This window comes from Lepidothrix coronata, unplaced genomic scaffold, assembly GCF_001604755.1.
Source record: "Lepidothrix coronata isolate B3197 unplaced genomic scaffold, Lepidothrix_coronata-1.0 Scaffold275, whole genome shotgun sequence".
NCBI classification, from domain to species: Eukaryota; Metazoa; Chordata; class Aves; order Passeriformes; family Pipridae; genus Lepidothrix; species Lepidothrix coronata.
The window spans coordinates 63,379-85,924 of NW_016690455.1; the positions used below are offsets into that span (position 1 = coordinate 63,379).

The following is a 22,546-nucleotide window of genomic DNA, read 5'->3' on the forward strand; positions in this document are numbered from 1 at the left end:
TTATTTTGGATGGTCTTTAAGGTCCCTTCCAACCCAAACCATTCTGTGATTCTCTGAATACTCTATTGTTGATATTAAGTTAACATTTAACACGTTTCAGCAATATATACCTTTTAAAAGAATGAAATATATAAATTTTGTGAAGTGACTTCTGCAAAGTAAAAACTTAGGAGGAGCTGCATTTCAGTTTAAGCACTGATAAGTATTAATAAACTGTGGATGGTTAATTTTCTATTTCTTCTATCTAATTCTTCTTTCTAAAGGGAAAGAAATAGTTGAGAAAACAATGCTAATATTTCTTGGAGATGTGATTCTGTTCAGTTTAAACATAGCCTCTTATTTTGAGCTATGGGATATTCTAACATTTACTTTCTAAGAGCTGGAGCAACGTCTGAAATGTCTGATATAGGTCAAAATGTGAGAGAAGAAATGTGTGTATTTCTCCTCCCTGACTTTGAAAGAACAGCGACTGATAAGAGGGAAGTCTGCTTTTCCAAGTTCACCTTTTTACGTATATAAAAGTTTTTACATCACTGCCAAAAATATGGTCATTTGTAGAGAAAGGAGAGTGCCAGAGGTAAAAGGTAAGGCCATGGATATGAGATTTTTCTTGTTCAGAGTAAGTGGCATCAAATCATTCATATGTGAAATCCATTGATTCACGTGTCTGATTCATGAAGATTAACAAAGATAACTTTTTGTCCAGCCCGTTCCAAAAGATGGCTATAGGTTACTTAATTCTCGTATAGAAGAGATGCAAATAGAATCTAGAGTTTATTAGAAAACTTAACTTTTTTCTCTTAAGTATATAATTATGTGATAAGTGACATCTGTTTGAATGCTTATTTTCTCCTGCATTGCAATGGATATTGTTATTTGAAATATCATTCATTCAAAGAGTATATAAGAACTCCATAAGAGTAATTATTCTGGATCTTTCAGGGAAGAAGGATTTGCAAAGCATGGAGGGGTCTGGAAATTGAAAGCTTGCTTATGAAGGATATTTTACTTTTTCTTTTGATGAGATCAGCCTAGATCTAAAAAAAAAAAAAAAAAAGACATTGCTGGCCTAGGCCTTTTTCATGAATTATATGAGGAGGAGACTAATTAATCTGCAGGAAAAACATTGTCTCAAGACATAGTTATATGCACTTAAAAGAAAAAACAAATAAATCATTTCCCCACATTATTAAAAAGTCCTAACTGGAAACATAAATCCTAGTACCTTTTACCCATTTAGGTTATCATTATCTTAAAAGGTAGGCTGATAATTCTTTATATCTGAAGTTACTCATGACTGGAAGGATCTTGGCAGTGTGAGAAGTGGAAATGTCCAATTTTTACATTAGAACCAAAGATACGTTATTGTAACTCAAAAAACCTGAGAGATCTCTGACTGACTGACATGACAGTGGATAGCATTGGGACAATATAGTACATAGTACAATGTCAATGCAGTTAAGAAGTAGACCCTTAGCTATCAGAGGGATATATATGCATTTACAGATTATTAGTTCGTGTATTTCGTGTATTTCACTTCAGCAAAATAAATATTATATCACAGGATAAAAATCCAATAATAATTAGCAATTAAACCTATTCTCTGCAAAACACAAATCAGTCATTAACATTGCTGATGTTAAATATGGCATCTGAGCTCAATTATTGCATCTGAATCTTAGCACTTCTGTGGAAGAATGATGCTGCTTCTGAATCTTTTAAACATTCTTGAACTCGCAGTATATGGCACAGGCTGATGTAGCTTAACTGCTGGTTGTGAGATCACTAACTTTCATTGCTGTTGACAATGTCTGTTGTTGAGGGTTAGATGATGTGGTTGTTCTTTGGTAGTTCTGTGTAAAAGGTATTGAAGCCCAGCAGGCCTAAGGCAAGACCTGAGTCTTGACCACACAGAAGTGTGAATCAGGGCATCAGGTATCGGTCACTCCTTGTTCTGGACTAGTTACCAACCTCAGCTGTTCTTGGGTTATTGCTTTCATCCATGAGTAACCACTCTTGAGTTGAAAATCTGCAGTTTCTGTGGGATCACTTCCAAAATGTTATGAATTACAGCCAGTTATTGACTGTAGTTAAGCATATACCTCAGCTTATTTTCTCATTGCTGGAAAGGTACTTTGAGAATAGGAAGTCTTGCATGATTTTCAAGAAGGGGTAATCAAGAAGCAGCGTAAATACCCATACTGAGCTCAGTGTTACTACATTATTATTAATAAAGGTGCATTAGCTATCTCATAAGTATCTGCAAAAGCTGCAGTCACATCACTGTGGGCATACTTTAATGCTCAGGATGCAGTAATATATAGTAGTATGCAGTAATTCTTCATAGTCCTTTTATGATGTCACAGGCATGTGACAGAGAAGTCTTAGGTTTAACCTTACAAACACTGTTTGAACCTCAGCTGCAAGGTGCCTCAAATAACCAAATTTTATATGTTAGATAGTATTCCACTATTCAACCCCTCTCCCCTATAACATCATACCACTGCAGTTCTAGGAAAGTATAAGTACTTTCAATAAAGTATAAATAAACCAGAAGCCTGTTGTGCAAGATCAGTAATTGGGGCAAGGAGATCAGAGGCAGAAATCAGTGATGGAGAACAGCAGCAACAAGACCACTGGTTAGATTGGGAACAGCCTGAGAAGTTAAGGCTGGGACAGAGTTTAGCAATAGTCCTAGAAGATATTCTTACTCATCTAAAAGCTGGGGCAAGTCACCAGTCAGGGACCAGGGATCCTCTGCTAAAGCAGTCCATTGGTCTGAATTTATCAGGAACCTCTTGTAGATAAAACGCTGAGAACCTGGGCAAAAATCCCAGGCCTGTTTATGACCACCTATAGATCAGAAAGGTGACAGCTCTTCTCCGGACACTATGAAAGTGGTCTGTTAATTTGCAAGGACAAAATATGAGGTAAGGGTCATAAATATCTGTATTATCTAATATACTATAACTTTGTATAGTTGACAAACCTTAGTATGGGCCAGAACAAGAGAAAACTGTCTCAGCAGGGAACCAGTTGAATAAAAAAATATTGTCTGTTAGAGTGGTCTGACATACATTTTTGCCTTCCCTGAGAGTTTGGCATTAAAAACAAACTCAGTTAGAGGAAAGTCCATCTGTACTTAGGTTACTTTTCCCCTGTTCCTCTATTTTTGCTTCACTTTTAATTGAAAGGATTTACCAATTAGTGATGGCAGCAGAAATGCAGAAAGTCCTGCCTTCACTGTCAAAGGTTAGATGAATTGTTATAAGAAGGTTTTCACGTGTTCAAATCACTCATCTAGAAAGCCATGGGTCCAGGCTGGTGTTATACTGACTGTTTTCTTTAGGTGAGAAGCCTGAAGGTATACCCTTCCTTTGGACATACCAGTAAGCACAATAAAATTAAACATATATATGTTCCCCTGCTGCCAGTTCCTTAGCTTTCTTAAGTTTGTGAGATACAGATACAGTGCACAAGACGATACACATTGCTAAGCTTCAACAGAAGTTTATTTGTAAACTCTATCTTACAAAGGAGCATTTCATTCACTAAAAAAATCCAAATCTGGAAATCTTACTGTAAACATGTACTCATTTACATACATTTATTGTATTGAAAGAGAAAGCAAGAAATTATCACTCACTTGGTTGTAGACATGAGAAAAATTATTTTTTAATGCATTTGTCAATAACTTTTATTTTGAACTTCCAGAAAATGTGGGGAGAAAAAAAGAGAGTGGAAGAAAATGGTTCAGTTTTGAAAGGATAATTGAGAGAGAGGTTGGGGAATAAGTGTTAATAGCAGGCCATCCAGAGGTCAGTGAGCCTGATGAATTGAATACTTTTATATTGGAACAAACCATAGAACTTGTATGCAACCTAGTAGGAACCTTCCTCCATTTGTCCTTGTAAATGGGAGCTGTGTCTTTGGAGTCATGCCAGAGTGGAACTGCTCATTCATTATTACCACTTAAGGCAAATGGTCATAGCCCTGTGGCACATAAAATAATGAGTGTAGCTCCCATTTCTCAGATATGATGCATATATTATGCTTCACATATGGTCAAATGTGTGCTGGTTTTAGGAGAAGGTACAAAAATTACTACAATGAGTAAAGCGCTTAAGGAAGCAATTCAGCGAATAGGAAATTTTGTAATTGGAACCATAATCAGTGACTAATGCAGAGCAATAGGCATGTTAATAAAATAGGATAGGATTAAAAGACAAAACTAAATTTAATCAGAACCCAGCATACCTGCTCATGTGAATAATTTCAGATATATTCTTAATCCTATTAGTTTCATCTTTTCCCTCCACTGAAAACTGAGTGCTTAAATAGTATCTTTCATTTGAATTGAAACAGGCTTCCCTAACTAGTAAGAACTTCACCTCATGTTATTCCTGATATACATTATGAAAGTGTTCTGCATGAAAGGTCTGGCAACAAATGGCATAATAACCAGCTGTTTTAATAAGATGGCATAAAAAGAATACCAATAGCAGGTGAATTTTATGCTGCTTCAGGTACTATGTGCATGCAGCACTGGATGGACCCAGGATGGATTTTCCACCAGTGTGCTGTACAGATTCTGTCCAGAGAAAGGGGCCTCCTCCCTCCCATATCATGATGCCTTTTCTCTTGGGTGCAAACACAGCCATGTATCTTCTCCTGACAAGCTGGAAGGTTCTCTTGGATAATACCAGCACACAGCACAGGCTGGCATCGGGCCTTCCAGGACCAGTAGGTCAGACATGCCTTACCCAAGATCACCACCTCCTTGAGTACTGTTACTTCCATGAGGCTCCCAACACAGAGAATATAATATATATGATAATATATCAAAATAATTTGCTGTGGTTTAATTCACTGTTCTTTTTTATTATGCATATTTTATCATTTCATCATACATTATGCTGAAACAACTGAAATGCCTGACTCTAAAATTACATTGCCATTTTATTTTCAAGATATTTGAAGGTCACTTCTATAATTGTCAGGGATTAGTAATTATTTGGATTTGAATGAATACTTATGAATACTTGTACATTACAAAATATTTTGTACCTAGTAATTTTTGTATTAACCATTCTTTTGTGTGTTCTTGTAAATTGTGAAACCTGTGATGCATTAGATGGAATTTACAGATATTTTTATTTTATGTATTCATGCTTGGGGTTTTTTGCTGTGATATGAATAGAAATAAAAATACCAAAAAGGTATATGTGATTTGGGAAATCCCTGGGTTCTGGTAATTATTGATCCACAGCAGGTGGTTTCATCTGATTAGAAGTGCAGCTGAATGGAGAAGGGAAGTTATATGGAAACAGGTGTCTTTTTTTCATAAAGATTTTCAAGATTTAAAAAAAAAAAAAAAAAGTCATTTAGTCCCTGGGTCAAATCACCACAGGTGAGTGGTGTAGCTGGCCAAGAGTTCTCGGTGGAATTTATTTAGTTTCTCCCTATGGAAAGTTGTGCAGCTTATTGTTACTGAGAGTTGGATATTGCTCTTCCATAGATCATTACCGTTAGCACTGAGCAGTAGGGTAAGTTTCTTGCCTTCATCCTCAGACTCTAAATGCAGTTATTTTTAATTCAATTTTTTTTGTCTTCAGGTGTAAACCCCAAACATATTCTGAATTCTGCCTGCATTTAACGTTCTACTTTGCCTCTGAAACAATTCAGAAAAAAAATATTCCTCTTACATTCCTCTCTATCATGTTGTTGTAATTTACTATGTAATATAGTGTCTCATTTATGTGACAATCTTACATACAAGAAAAGGAAATTCTTTTAAGCTCTTCATTCGAAAATGGTCCTTTTCCCTTAGCTGTCTTTCAGAATTCCAAACCTTAAAGACACTTTCAGACATTAAACTATTTTTAGAAACCTAATCTATTTGAGTAGCAAGCTGTTCTCTCAAGAATTTTGTTAGTGTTTTGTGATGTTTAGAAAAAACCTATTTCAAGAAGACCAATATTATTACTTGAGATGATTTTCTCCTTTCCAAGTACATGCAAGAAACTTCCTTTGGGATCAGACCCTCTTCTAAATTCTGTGGAAAGGATTGTAGGGCTGGAGTGTCTTTATGAACAAGACTATAAGTTGTGTGCTGCAGTTACACTTGAAGCACAGGGTTGTTTCTATTTCTTAGAGATTTATTATTAAAATAATTATATTCAAAAAGTGTTGTATTTCTTTATAGTTGACCCTGCAAAGAATTCTCATGCTCGTGTGAGATCGAGAGTGGGCAAGGTCAGAATCTAGAACATCTGTTTTTCCACTTTTCCATTTTAGTGCTACTGTTGATTATTTTCTTTATGGCATTGTAACAAAGGGTCAGGGAGATTATGTGCTTATTAATAAATATCAGCACATTAAGAATCACCAGTTGGAAGCTATTGAGGAGACCAGCAGAAATGCAAACATTACAGTACAGTCTGCAACTTGTTAAATTATATGACATCCAATTTGGAAGGTATTTTTAATATTACTCACAAATAAAATAACGTAAAAAAACCCTCGCAAATTAAGTTTCTTAGAATAAAGTAATGAAAAGGTAGTCCAAGATATTAAATGATTCAGATTACCTCTGGGAAAATATTTATATGAAATTTAATAGGCAGGGATTAGCTTTCTCTTTGTTTAATGAATCATTCTGTATATTTAATAGAAAACTATAATCTTGCTGGAGACTTCTGTGAAATAGCCAAGAAAACCAAAAGCAGGTTAATCATTTTCTATTGAGATACTTGATGCTTTTAGAGTAATATTATATAACTGAATTTGACCACTCTGAATTTGTGTAGGATATGTCATCTCTCTGAAAAGAGCTATATATCTTATCAATAAGAAAGCTATTTCTTCAGCTTTTATTATGTGTACATCTTGTCAGCAGCATCGGTGTATTGTATTCAATTTAAATTTCACCTGGTGCCCTGGGTGGTTGATGAAGGGGAGCAATTGTTTCTGAAGTTCATCGAGCTGAGTAGCTGAGACACTGCTGTACTTGTGTGCCATAGTTCTGGCTACAATTCCTGGCCCCAGAGCCCGGTTCCATGGTCTAGTTGCAGCTGCATAATTTAGGAGCAGCCTCTCTAGAAAAGACAGCATAGCTCTGGATCCCCCCTAGGTCCTCTGTGGTGCTGTGGAAATATATTAAATATTTTATGCTATGGGGATACTTTGGGTTGGTTTGTTGTTGTTGGTTTTTCTCTGTTATTATGATGTTACTTTTGTTTTTGTTTGAAGAGTTAGTAGTGTATGTTGGAGGGGGACATATTTGGGAACACTTTCTGCAAGTCAGTGATCCTTCTGGTGGATGCTCAGCTGTTATCTTGGGGAGGGCCAGATCAAAACCAGATGAGGGAGGAAACTATCACTGAGGTTACAGGGATAAAGAGATTCAGTGCTTGGATCCAGCTGTCTGGCTCTCCTTTATTCATACATGCCTGTGCTAAGTCCTACCATAGGCACTGACTTAAGGCATATGACTGGAGTTCCTTATTCAAGAGCCTGGTCACTCTGGTGTCTCCAGGAAGTAGCACATCCTAATTAACAACTGTATAAAATAATTTCTATTTGCATGCATTTGTGCTTCTACTAATGAAACCCATTCTATTTGAATAAATATTTTAGGTACATTTTTATTAAAGTTATACAATGTTTAATGGGAACGTTTGGTTTTGTCTTTTTTTTCCCCCTGCAGCTGTGACTCTGAAAATAGGTATCTTGGAAATCCACTTAGGGGAACATGCTACTGTGAGTACTTGTATTTTTAATGTTACATACTAAAATGTTGGTTACAAATTGTGTGATAATTTTATTTCGTTGGAAGACCAAAATATTTTTCTTGAGATATTCTGAAGTTGAGCACATTGATATTTTGACTGGAAAATGAAATGCCCCATTGGGCTTCTCTTACTTTGTCCACAGGAATACAAACTGAAGTCTTCTAAAAGTTGATTCCTTACAGCTGGTTTAGAGGGACTGACCAAGGCATGGGGTTATTCTCTGTATCTCAGCATATGTGAATGAAAGGAATAGAAATTGTGTCCTTGATTAAAAGACAGAATCTGTGGTAGGGAAATGCAAATAGGCTAAACAGCACTATTCCCTGGGGACATTATGAATGGTTTAGCCAGTCTGCCTCCCAGGGACAGGATACACAGCTGCTCTCCACAGTATCATAAAATGATACTGTGTGTTGTCTCCATGTTCTTAATGTTGTGGAAAAGGTGCCTCTGGCACATTTACTTTAAAGCATTACAGTTTTGATAGTCATAGGGAAAGACCTGAAGGGATGAGAGTGGTTATTACCCATGTGCAGAAATCCCTTAGTGAGCTGTGCCAATTTTGCTGTGCCAATATCAATGTTAAATAGTAATTTTAATCATCATAAAAACAGATGGGATGTTGGAGAACTCTATTTTACCTTTTGTGACTTTTGCACATCCTGTCTTAATGTCAGAAAATTGGATCCATTTGTCTATTGTTTCTGACATCATTCCTACTTCAAACTTGAATTTATACGTAAAGATATATCACTGAACATATTTATAACATCTGTTCTGATTTTTGGCCTTGCTTTTTAACATTTCTTTTTAGAACATGCACAAAAGCTTTACTTTAGAATATCTCCAAGGCATCATTTACCTAATAAAGTAATGTTTCTTGTCTTAACTAATCTATCTTTCTCACCCTAAATGCTTTGCATCTGCACGGTACATTTTACAGAATAAAATAGACACATACTATCTTATGGATGCTGACGTATCTCTAGGCCTAAAACATTTATTCCTCTTACCAGCTATTAAAGAAATTTGGTGTGGGCTGTTTTGTTTGGGTTTTTTTTCACTCAGACAAGTTAAATTCAAATGTAATACTTTAAACTAGAACATGAATTTTAAATGTTGTAGACAGAGTTGAAAATTCTACCTGGAGCTGTGTCCTAAAGATACTGTTGATCAATAAAATCAGTTCCATTTGGTTTTTGTTTTTTTTTTTTTTTTTGATAAGAAATACTTCTTATTTCAAAACAGAAATTTCAGTATTTAGAAGAATAAATTTTTGTATTTATATAATATTTATTCTATGTTTAAAGCAATATAATGAGTACATGAGAAGTTTGTGCTCTGATGATACTGCTGTTTTGGATATGTGTGTCAATGTTTATTTGTCCTTTAAAAATAAATGTTATTAAATTTAAGAGATGGAAAAGAAATGACAGTAATGAGATTTGCAGACCTGAGGCACCTCAATGAAAAACTGTATTTTTTTTACTATCAGGTTTCAGGCTGGGTCTATAAATCATGTTGGAGACAAATTGTACTATATTCAAGATGCCCTTTCACCTTTAACTCACTACTAGTATTTGTCTTCTGTCAGATTTCAAATATTTTAAAGATCTTGTTGTTTTGAAATTATAAATTTTCATTTAATACTTTCAACCACTTAAGTACCACATATAAACAGTTTTCAGAGTTATTTTATCTGGAGGTAATAGGGAGCATGTGCTAATTAAAAATAATGGAATTCTACATTTCTTATATTTAGTGACTGGTGCATCATAGTAGGAAATAATCTATTAATTTATGGATAACTGACTGACCTAAGATCTCAATGACAATTGCTTACAAGCACAGTCCATTACCTGCTAAATCATATATTAAAAAAATATTTACATCATAAAGAGATGCTCCAATTTCCTATCTATATAAGTATTTTAAAATATGACATTACAATGTTTCAGTTTTGTACAAGACAGATGTTTGGATGATATTTTTTCTGTGCTTATTTCACTACTTATTAGAAACTTTTTCTTTAGACACTTATATTGTTTCTTCACTTCTTGAAGTGAAGAATATTCTTATTTTTTTACAACACAGGAATAGTTGTTGCTCAAAAGGAAGGAAAATACTGGGGAAAAATAAATTGTATATACTTATGAGCAGCATAAGATTATGAGAAATAAAAATTCTAGGCACTTATGTTTCTACTACTTAGAATCAAAATCAGTGAATTTGATTAGGAATTCAGATAGTGATACTGATTCCAAAATAGGAATACAGATAGTGATTTGCTCTGTGGTTAGGATCTTCCGCAGGAAAGTTTTTAGTCCCGTGCTTGAGTTTAGCCATTTTCAAGATGACCAGTTTTAAGGATTTAAATTTTCTTTTTTTTCACTTGTGTAAATACTGCCCCAAATTGGAATGGCCTTCTAAGCAAAACCTTAGAATTCCTTACAATCCTGAGTGTATGGATAATTTCTGTGTGATATTGGATGACCTTGATTTCTCTCCAACAGCAGAATGTGGATTGAGTGATGCTTGTTGTCTTAGAGGAACTTGATGCAACTTGTGATACTGTGAATATCCACTGCCCTAGAAAAGTTCAGCTGTTTTCGTGTCTTCCATCTCTGCCCAGCTTACCTAGTCCTCTCCTCCCTCTTGCCTGTCAGTGCCATCCTCAAGCCTAGGAAGTGGGAAGAGACAGGTGTTGGTGTAGGTACTGGTATTGACATCACTGGACTATTTAACATAGTAGATAAAAATACAGTTCACCAGTGGGGGAGCACAGATTATTTTAGTTTCTTCCTTACTTGTTTCCTTTCGTAGTGATGTAGAAGAGTAAGCAGAATATTTGTGCTGTACATAGATTGTGTTGTGGTCAAAGAAGTGATCTGAACACGAACAAAAACACAGGAAAATTACAGATGGGTGTAGAATGGTCAGAAAGAATGAGATTTATGTAGGAGAGAACACGCTGAAACATTGCAGGGACTTAACCTACCATGCCAAAAGGATCTACAGAGAGAGCAGCAACACCATCAAATCCTAGAGATAAGAGGAACAGTTTGATAAACATCAGATTTCATTTTCATATAGCATTTCAAAACATGGCAGCACGGTACATGAGTCATTCTTCTACTTTAAATTATGAAAACCTAATAGAAATAGGGTAGGAAATGCATCATAGGCAGGGCTTGCAGTAGTGTATTATCCAGATTGTGTGAAAATCGTCGTTCATGGCTTCTGTAAAATTGTTTTTATTTCATTCTTCATGACTTCACTGTATTACTGAAAATGCACAAGAGAGAGAACAAACTTCTCTGAGAGTAAGAGAATGAGAATGAGCCTCGTAGATACAAAAATTAGAAAAATACTGCATGTATAAGAATATGTGAGCAGCTGCATGATGATATATAGATTCTAGTACCCTGTGGTGGGTGGCTGAGGTGGCTGAACATGAATGCCAGGGGAAGAGTATAGCAAATGGACAAACATAGTAATTCTCTCTTCACATCCAACAATTTGCAGCTCAGGAACTTTATGAGAGGAAGGACTTCTTGAGCTAGAAGTGTTCAGTGTGCCATTGTTTAGGAATATCAGAGGAAATCTTATGAAAGCTTTCTTATACATAATAAAAAGAATATGAATGCAAAAGAAAGCTTTGTGATTTAAGAAGCTACGGGGTTTTTTGTCCATATAAATAGTCTTGTAGGTTGAGTATGTCTGCTTCTGGACTGTGACTCTGTATTTCTGGTCGGGAGGCTCTGTATCCGTAGGCCTTTCTGTTGGAAGCCAATCTTGCTGTGAATGATCGGAAGCTGATTCATTCCATATAAATGAATTCTGAGTGGAGGCCAGAGATGGTTGTGCAGCTGACTTATGCATGTACACAGACCATAAATATACCATTTTGTTGTGATGCATTTGTATTTGCTGTTGTTATTGTTCTTTGCTATCTCAGACACTGTGATGTATGACAGCGACACCGAGATAGCAAAGTGTGCATCCAAATGGCCGGATTAGTTCCTCTCACGTCAGCATTGGAAATACATTGCTGTCGAAATCAGAGCTCCTGGGTGCAAGGGAACATGTAGCAAAAACAGATGGTTTTAGACAGATTGGGAGGAATCACTGGGACAAATGCCACTTCTGTGATTTTGACTTGGTTTGTATACCGACACAAAGCTTTAAATCATAAATGGAGATATAGTTAAACCGATGTTCTAGAGAAAATGAGAGTTTAAATTTACAATTCATGATTTCTTGCTATACAGAGGTTGAATTATAAGCTTGCTAACAATCACTTATTTTGAAAGGATATGATACTTCCCACAACAAACTTCTCTTAGATAGCTGTTATTTCTAGGGTCAAAAGCTTTCCAAATGTACATTGTTTTGAGTGTCACCATTCCAACGCTACCTATCAAACAAGAAGTACAACTGATTCTAATAATGCTGCATGCAGAACCGTAAAAGCTTACGACAAATCAGTCCTATGAGTGTTAATTGTATTGTTTGCCTGCATAGATAGAATTTCCATATGAGCTGAGCACTCAAGATTTGCCCATTCTACTAAGAAAATTCCTAGCTAACACAATGAAGTTTAAAAAATGCACATGGATTTACATAACTTAGTTTCTTATTCCCTTTTATACTTAAAAAAATGTTTAGAAGCATTTTTTTGCTTATTTCTGAGTACCACCATTAACAGTGAAGAGAGGGAACAAAGAGCTTCTCCATTTGGTCCTGCAGACTGGTTTTTCTTTTAAAATAGGCAGCAGTAGTGAGTTACAGGGCAGCACATTTTTAGAGCTTTCAGGCATTCGAGAAGATTTTCTCAGCAATGCACAGACAAAACGTTTTCAGAATGCAATAAAATTGCAATAAATTAAGAATTTTAATTAATCTAGTGCTCATCTTTGGGCTGGATGGACAGCATTGTGGGACTGGGACTATCTGTGAACTCAAGGATATACCAGGTGCCGCTTGTCTTTTGCATTCAGAAGTGCATTATATATCCAGGGTAACACTATAAAGTTTTCCATGCTGCAGTGTAAGCCCAGCCCACTCTTAGGGATTAGAACCTGACCTTTGAGAAGGATTTGAGAATCCAGAAATTAATAGAGGTCAGGAGGGATGGGTCATTTGAGAAGAGATTTAAAACAGGCAGGGACTGAATGATTTGTAGCTTTTTATAGAGTTAAAACCTATTTATTGATTATATGCCTCTGATGCAGATATTTGCTGGATTTACAGGCTTTAAAAAAGAGGAGTCTGAATATCTGTACCTAAAAAGGCTGGAAGAATGTACATATTTTATTGTAATTGTTTTCTTAGGTTCAAGATGTTTCCTTCCACAACTCTTTCTAATTTTTCTCTTAACTCAGTGTTTTATGAAATGTCATTTGTGGATGGCTTCAGACAATGATTCATCAGCCACTCTTTCAAATGTTCGTCTGGGATGAAGCAAGCAAAGGAGGAAGATGGAAGGTCTATCTGCAGAAGCTTTAAGGGTCGGGTGTACCACAGCACACAGGCACCACTGAGCTCTTCTAGTCAATCTCATGGACACACAGGGAGGAAACAGAAAGCCAGAGAACACGTTTCTAAGCTTAGTTTATATATAAAACTGTCCAACATAATTACTAGTGGGGAAAAAAATATTCATAGGGGTTTTTTTTTTCAAATTTTCATTGGATAAATTTTAGTAGCTGCTCTTCTTCTACTTAAAGGAAACCACAGGAAAAATATGTGATCTACTAAATATTTTGCAACAACTTTTTGAGATTGACCCAAATAATTGGTTTATGGCTTTACCATGCCATTCTAAACACTGAGCCATAAAATCATATTGCTATCCTGTCTGTATTTATACCAAGGAAAAAAGCAATGGCATTATGAGCTACAAAGAAATTCCCTCAGTATGTCAGCAACTCACAAAGATGAAGAATGATACTTTCATGTGCAAAATTGGTGAAAAGGTATGAAATGTACATTCAGTAAAAACTCTCAAGATAATATCTGGTATCTGTGCAGGAAACTGGGGACAAAGAAGGAAATTTTGCTTCTGGCTGAAGAGCCTCATAAGGATTCTAGTCCAGGCCTGAAGCTGTATTAGCCCCACTACTGCTGACACACCAGGATTTCAAAAAGGGAAAAGCAAAGGAAACTGCTAGTCCTTATCATTTCTTAAAGTAAATTTGTATTGTAATTGAAAACTTTTAAATTATATTGTTAGGCAATGTATGTGGTGCCTGAAAAAAAACCCCACCAAACACTGGTTTCTCTTCTATCTGCTTTATTTAAAATTTTTCTTCCTTGCTAAAAATTAAGAAAAGAAGTCTAGTTACTTTTTGATATCTGGGCTTTGGACTAAAAGCTGTGTTACTCCTTTAGAGGTGTTATTATTTTTTTATCTTTCTGGCCATTTTTTTTTTCAGTAGAAGTAACTAAAAGATGATTTGATAGAGGGCAGATCATTAAATGATAATTTATGAAAACTTCTAGTGACTTTTTAGAAATATCATCTCAATACTTTCTCAGAGTAAAAGGATCAGATTATGCAGATCTATTTATGTTGTCAAAATACAGTTTAGGCTTAATCTGACCTACTGACATGATCTGATAGTTCATCTCACCAGTTTTCCTTATTATTGGAACTTTTTTTTTCTTTCCTGGGCTTGTTCATAGTCAAAGTTTTAATATAATCCAATTTTTAGTAGTACTTATGTTACGATTGTTATAATTTAATTAAAAAGGAGAATCAAAACTGTTAAAAGAAATCTCTATAAATACTATGCCAAGTTTTATTTTGTGGTCTAGCTGCCTTGCAATAATCTGGCAAAATGAAGGAGCAGAAATCTTGGTCATCCTTTTCACAGTAGAGTGGACATAAGCAAACATGAGGAACCTCTGTGAAGATGACTGTTCTTGAGGCAGATGGGTGAATCTTGGCTCTGGTTGCAGTCAGTTTGTGAGTGGCACACTGGGATCTACCATAAATCCCTTTTTGGGCTGTTCCAACCCTACTGCTTGGAAATTTATTTTTGTGAATGGTATCTTTATGCTTCCTTTTCCCCATCATTCTCCAGCTTTTGTGTCCCATGTAGGATACCCTGCTGAAGATTTGTTGCTCCTGGATCCCAGGCAGGTGATCTCAGCAGCATTTAGCTCAGAGCCCATTCCAAGGTGGAATGTCCTCAGTGCTGTAACAGGACTCCCCACCTAGGAGACTGTTTAGAGCTCCATAGGGTCAAAGCTGCAATGGCTTCCCTAATATTTTTCATACTAAACTGACATGATATGTGTTTGAGGTTTTTTTGCTCTTTAAATAATTTACAGGTTTTTCCTTTTACAATCTCTGTGAGACTTTCAGATCTTACAGCAGAGGAATAGAGTTGTGTGTTAGTCAGGAAGTACAAAAATGGGCTAATAACTGTTGAAACATGTAATGCAACCTGTCAGCAAGAAGATACAATGTGATTTTTGAGCATGCTGAGTATGAGTAGGCAAACGTGCATCTGTGTATATGCATTCAAGGACATGAGATATTTCATCAAAAAATGGTAAAAAATTATCCAGTAAAATGTGTACTAGAGGTACCATAAAGCACTAGGTGGCAGACTTGTTATACTTAGGGAAAAATGAAACTCAAGAACATTCCAAGGAGAGTGTTTCAGAAGATAAATAGCAAGTAGCACTATAAGTAAAACTGTTAGCAGGGATTTTCCAGATATTTAAAAATTATGTTGAAACTTAAGGGGCATAAACAATAAATCTTATCTATTGAAAGGATGTTTGTTTTAGCTGAGTTGTGAGATGTGTACCAGCAGTTAGATGCTTCACTACTGATTTGAAGAATTCATGTTTCCTTTTGGGACAGTAGTAATTTAAACTAAATACATATTGTAATTGTAAAACTGTCATGCTTGATTTAAAATAATGAGTTCCACCAATTATATCTAACACTGATTGACTTTGATACAGACTGAAACAGTCTGTATTATTTATAAATACAGTAGCAATAATGACTCACATTGTCTTTTGATATATAGGCTTATACAAAAAAGAAATTATTTGAAAAAGAATTCTTCTTAGTGTTTAAAGAGTCTAGTGGAACAGATTATAGTTTAAATCAGAAAATTCTAGGATGGTTTGAGAAAAGATTAGCCTCAGCAAACCTACCAACTCAGAACTTATAAAGAGCAACAGACAAAGAGTCTTTGCCCCGAGCTAAAATAACTGCACAAACCAACTGTCGCCTTCCAGAGAATTAAAACAAAAACAGCACCAAGAATCTGAAGCTCCTAATAAAGTATTATGCTCTCACCCCAGGCTCTGTGTACTCATTTGCCAAATGCTAGGTTGGCTTCAAGCTTAGTTGGGCAGGATAAAGAAACAGATTTGCTGCCAATCATTATCAGATTTTACTGGGAATTGGAGAATCTTTCCATGTATGTATTTACTTCTCTCTCTTTTTACATATATATATATATGGGATTTTCTTTGCTTAAAAAAACCATACTTTTATTTGGATTGAAGATTATTTGCTTTCTCTGATAGCTTTTGGTCATATATCAGTGAATTTACTGATTGGCATCCCCTTACAGATACTACTTAATACCTTTTGCCAAAGTTGACAGTCAATTCAGTGACTATTTATTTAAATATGCTACCCTGTCTCAAAAGAAAATGGGCACTACCCTGGGCAGACTAGCTTTCTAACTGCTAAAGAAAAAAAATGCATATATTATAATGTATGCAGATAAATTTCTGAATGAGACACCTGTTTCATAGGTTCCATAATAATTTTTATATTATTATTTTTCTTGCAAAGTAAAATGTACTATTGCAGTATGATACCTTTTAGTATAAAATATGACTATTTCTAGAACTACAAATTTTGAAAAAGCTTGATGAGGCAAGAGCGAGAGAGACTTGATGGCTTGGAGACCTCCTTCAGAAGACATACTTTGCTTTGTAGGGGAATCCAGGCCATGTATGAAGCAGTGTTTTAAATGAGAAGGAAATGATGCAAGTATTTGCATATATACAACATTTTGGTTTTGAACTGGGGTTCATAGGGATGAATACTTTTTGAATCCTCATTCTGTGTATTCAATGTGCTCTGTGTGTGTGGTTCCCAAACATGTCCAAAAAGACAGGACCTGTCACTCCTCAAACACCTGGGAGGCCTTAGAGGTCTCCAAGACTGGAGTTGTGAGAATCAAACAGCATAGGAAAGGATCCATCAGTGTCCCTTTGCCTTCTGACAGTGAAGGGAAAATGTTTGTGGCGGTTTTACAGTTGCATTGCTTCCCATGCTGACTTCCCAGGGAAAGACAATTCTTGATCAGTGGGAAACAGCTAAAGTGAAATCTTGAACCAACTGAAACAGGGAAAAAACACATTCTGACTTCCATAAGTAAGTGGTTTATGATATGTGGGGGAATTTGTGTTGGTTCCTTGGACTGGGAGTTCTTGGTCAAACTGTTCCATCTCAGCTGGGGTGCTTTTCTCCACTGGCAAATACGAAGCACTTGAGGATAGTTTAGCCACTTGCATTATTACAGGCAGAACACCTGATGCAGAGGTCCAGTTAGTGTCAGAGACACTGTTCAGGTGTCTGGTGTCCTGAACCACCTCGTGCTGGCACCATATTTGTAAAAGTCAAGAGATAAATCAGTCATGTTCTTAGCTTTAGAATTAGTGTTGTGGAGCCCTTACAGAGTATTTGAGGGACTCTTGTAGGATCATTTAAATAATTTGTGGGTCATTTCTATCTCAAGATGATGACAAAACCTTGGATCATATAAACTTTAAGAAAACTTATACTAGGTTATATGTGGACATTGTCAAATTCAACTCTCTGACTGGATAACTCAGCTTCATTTCAATATATTGTAAAGTAGCCTATGAGTCCTTGATATTAATTTATTGTCACTTTTTCTTAGCTTGAATTGTGAATATTGTTTTAAAATATGTTCCAGAAATATAACCCATTGACAGCAAAGTGTAGTTTGGTAGTCACTTAATATAAAGGGTAATGCCGACATGAAATGGAAAAGCAAACTGTGTAAGGTCAAAAAGCAGTGGTGAACAAGAGCAAAATAGATACAATAGCAAACTAGACATTAAGGGAAAGTTGAAAAATGCATCTGTCAAAGAGTATGAAGATACACTGGTAAAGAAGTAATATATATGTATTTGATTTGTCTTTTTATGTTATGGGGAAATAAATATACTTTACTGTGTTAGCCCTTAAGAAAATGCCACGGCCATCAGAATAATTTTGTAAAAATGACAAGCTATGCAAAATGTGGAAAGAAAAGTCTTAAAAGGGCAACAATATCACTTTTTTTTTCATCAATGAAATGAGAATTTTAGAATTATACTCTTGTTGAATAGAAATAGGTACTGCTTCTGTGTTTTTGAAAATATGACTAGACCGACTTTAAAGTATTAGAGGCTTTCATGATGATTTCAATGGGTAATGAAAGAGAAGATGGAGAGGTCATTATTAGAATGAGCAACAGACTAAATGGAGGAAAGAGAAAAATGAAAATATTCTAAGGAAGACAATGTATGACTACATCACACAAACATGTCACTTCATGTTTATAGGCAAGGATTGCATACCACAATCTATAGCCTGTGAAGGTCAGTTGTAGATGATATGAACAATCAGTGCTTTTGAAATACTAAGAACAAACAGACTGTCAGTATTCACTACTGCTTGCTGTTCCTTTTTACATGCTAATTCAGTTTCTAGAAAAGCTGTGTCAAAATGTTCGTGCCTGATACCTATCAAAAAGTAGTGGCATATCTCAGTTGGTCTGTATTAAGCTAATCATCTGGAAAAAAACCCTAACAAACTCAAAACAATAAAAGAGGAATAGATTTATTCTATTTGCACTTTTAAGTTAGCAGTACTTTCTCTACATGGCCAAAAAAAAGTCATGAATTAATGAAAACACAGCTGTATCTAGTTCCTGGTTTAGAGAAAATAGCACTAGGAAAATATAATATTTCTTTTATTGTCTGGCAGCTGTTTGAGTTGGAAATTGAGTTTTCCAAGTCACTTTCAGAAAGGTGTCAGCGAGCCCTGCTGCAGTGGCCGATGTGTTCCCTCACTGAGCCAAATAATGAATCTCCTCTGAAGAATGAGTGGCTGCATTGGAGTTGAGGAGAACAGCCTTTGAGACTCCATTTTTCCTTCTCCACTTATTTGCTTATTTTAACCGATCTGCTTATTACTTTGTGTGCCTGACTGCCCGTCCTAAGAGCCGAATTTGTAGGAAGTGGGGGAAGGTTTCTTTTTTCTCAAGTTTGTCACTCTATATTTTATTCCGTACTGAGGGCTGAGGTATTTCCTCCTATCTGTTTTAAAGGCTGTAAACTGGATTGGGGAATATTACAGATATGCAATCTCATTTGTGAAAGTTTGCAATTTTAATATTCTATCAGTATTTTTTGCTGAATTGGCACTCAGTTCTTAGCCTGAGCAATGTAATTAATGACTGCAAATGTTATTGAAATCAAGAGATTTTACTTTACACAGCCCTGATGGTGTTTGAAAAGACAAAGTGCTTGTATTATATCTTCTTTTCAAAGTTGTAATGCAAAGGTGTTTCTACTGTACAGAGATTTAGCATGTTATATTTTTTACAGGAAAATTACCAGTTGCAATTTGCAACTTTAAAGTGGAGGATACTGCTCAGTGAAGTATACAACACTATTTCTGTCCAGTATGAAGTGCAATTCTCCTCAAAGGGTTCTGGATTTATTTGCTATAAGAGATTTTAGTTCTCAGAACTAACATGTTAGTGTGGTTTGAGAAACAGCAAAAAATATCAGCAAAGTTGAAACATCTCAACTTCAAGTTATATTGTGTAGTTCATACAGGCCACATGGAGTCAAGCAACATGAGGTATGTTCTGGCATTTGGGTTGCAGATTTAAGGTTTCTTAAGCAAAGTTCAGCTAAATAATAAGAAAAAGGGAGGAAGAGAATTTTGAAAATGTTGAAATATTACAGGAGCACCTTATCTGTGTATATTTATAGTCAATTTACAAAGTGAATGTTCTGTCTCCTTTTAAGGCCTGATTAACCAGAAGTCGCTTATTTAATTGTGGATATCTGTGTTCAGTTATTTGAGCATCAGAATAAAAGCTCTGCTAATAATCCACATAGAAGTTATTGTGTGGCTTACTTCTGGCTAGTCTGAATTTTTAGCAAATACATGGTATTTATACTTTTGCCATGCCCATATTATGGGCATTGATCCATGTATAAATGAAATTTTTTAATAAATTTATTTATAAAAGAGAACGAAGTACATTTTTTTAGGGATTATACAATAAACTGAGCATTATAAGAGCAAGATTTAAAATAACATGGAGATCTGACTGCTTTCATTTACTATATGACAAGAAACATCTCTTTTTGGCAATAATACATGAACTCAAACAATAATTTAATGTTGTTGTTTCTTAGATGTGCCACTTCTGTTGTCAGAACAAGGAGATCAGAGATCTCTTCAGTGCGTATAGACTATATAAACTAAAGAAAAAAATTAGAATCAGGTTAGTGAATATTGATGCTAGTTTATTGAAAAATTATATTGCATGGTAGAGTTGTAATATTAATGAGTGTTATAAAGGTGGTGATGCATTTAGATCACTCTGAAGAAATTTGAATTTCTTCTGTAATAATTTTAATGAGATTTGGTTTTCTTGGTTTTGTTTTGTTTTGTTTGCATTTTTCTCCCACTTTTCTAACACTTCAAGAATATTACAAGAGTTAAGGTATTACAAAGATTGTCCTTTGTGACAAAAGTACCTTTACTGAGCATTCCTTACTATCAAGTAATAGCACTTATATTTTTGATGAATAATAGTGGCTGTGCCATGAGTTTTGAAATGCTCCATCACTGGAGACATCTCAACTTTTTCCTAAACTTGATGTTTAAGTTGGTGCACTCACTTTGCTTTGTTGTTGCTTCTTATACAAGTATTTTGCTCATAATATTCCAGTCACTATTTTCCAGACTTTGTTTACAGACCAGGGTCTTGAGCAGAGCTTGAAAAGGGCCTGTAGCTTTTCAAAGAAACCTCATCAGTTGTTCCAATGTTTTCAGTTAAGAGTTTGATGTAATATCTAGGGGAAAAAAAAAAAGAGAGATCTGGCTGTAGTCTGTGGTTTAAAAACTTTAGGAACATCATCTTGAGACCGTATGCTTAAAACACCTCAGGTTATTATATATGTACCTCAGTTTTTAGATCTCAGCAACTAGTCTACCTTTGACTGTCGTAACATTTTCATACCTACATATTTGCTTCTGTGACAGTTATGGTGAGATACATCTTGCCTAACTAGCTTTTCAACACTTATATGTCCAAACTTAATTAACTTCTATATTCATTAAAGAGAATCAAGAGTTACTCTTCTGAACACAGTGCATACCTGTCTTAGATGTCACTCATCTTCTGAAAATTTTAGTCAATATAGAGTAAAAATAGACAGCAAAATTTAGCTGAATAAAATTCTAATACAGGTCATATTTTTCTGTATCTGGCCCTCCCTTGGGATCAAAACTGACAACTTATTAGACTTTTCTAAATAGCAGCTGAAAATTTCATAAGATAAAAGATTTCTGTTTAAAATAAAATTTAGTTACCCAATTTGCTGATTATGACACTAATCCCTTTGTCTTTCTATGGGCTTTTTAGCCTAGTACATTTTTCTAGAGTGCAGTAAAAGAAGCAATGAATTCCTGTTGCTTATGTTTTTAAAGATTTTGAACTTAAGCGAAATTCATTCTCACATGATCTTTCTTTAAATGGAAAAAAGGCATATAAATAGTAAGTACTGGGGTATTTTGAAGCTCATTGAGCTCTGATTACATTTAGAAAAATGAAAGTTTTTAGTAAAGACTTCATAGTAAATGACTTTTTGTTTTATCACAATGAACAAGTAATGTCAGACACCAACATATTCAATATAACAATGGAAATGAGGCAGTGGATACAGAAGAGAGGAATGAATCAGACAACTGCTCTGAAAGTTCAAAATAATTATGCTGACTCAAAATAGGTCTGATGGTAACCCCCTGACTTTGGTGTAATACAAGCAGAATTTCTTTTGGTCACAAATGGATATGACTTATAGCATTTGATAATGGAGCTTGTTTTCAAAAGCAGCATTTGTTCTGATAGAGAGGAATATGAATAGTTCTGTTCTCAACAGACTCTTGCTGCATATACAGAACAATCACTAGAAAGAGTAGGAGAGAGACAAACTGCCTGTGCAGTGAAGAGGTGAGAGTACGAGTTTTAGAATCAGCATGAATAGACAGATCCTTTAATAGAAAACTGTGGGAAGACTGACTGTGATGAGTCTGAAGTTGCAATCATGAGGGAGGTTCTTACAACTTTAAGTGATTTCAAGAAGTAAAAATAGAACAGCACTAGATTTTGAGGTTTCTATTCACAAAATAGATCTTATTAGTTATCAGAAAAAAAAAAAATTGAAAAAATCCCACTTTAGTCACCGATCGGGTAAAGATCATGTGATCCTCACCTAACATTTATAAGATGAATATTAGATTGTAGCTGGGATTGAGACTATGTCGTGGGTTGTTCTGGTTTCATGCTCTGTTTGTATGTCTGGCTGGCATACATTGCACTACTTTTGACTAAGAATTTTTGCTGAACTTTAAATTTGGAACTAAAATGAATAGATATAGTTCTCAGAAA

At 35.3% G+C, this 22,546-nt stretch overlaps 1 protein-coding gene across 1 annotated transcript in view; it reads left to right on the top strand.

The window, feature by feature from the left end:
- Nucleotides 1-22,546, top strand: part of LOC108507930 (attractin-like protein 1) — a gene marked incomplete at its 5' end in the record, with an annotated part of 367,858 nt that overhangs the window by 58,555 nt on the left and 286,757 nt on the right. The window contains one exon of the mRNA XM_017836299.1: nucleotides 7,709-7,761. Coding sequence (XP_017691788.1) covers nucleotides 7,709-7,761 — 53 coding nt within the window. The remainder of the gene's footprint in view (nucleotides 1-7,708; nucleotides 7,762-22,546) is intronic.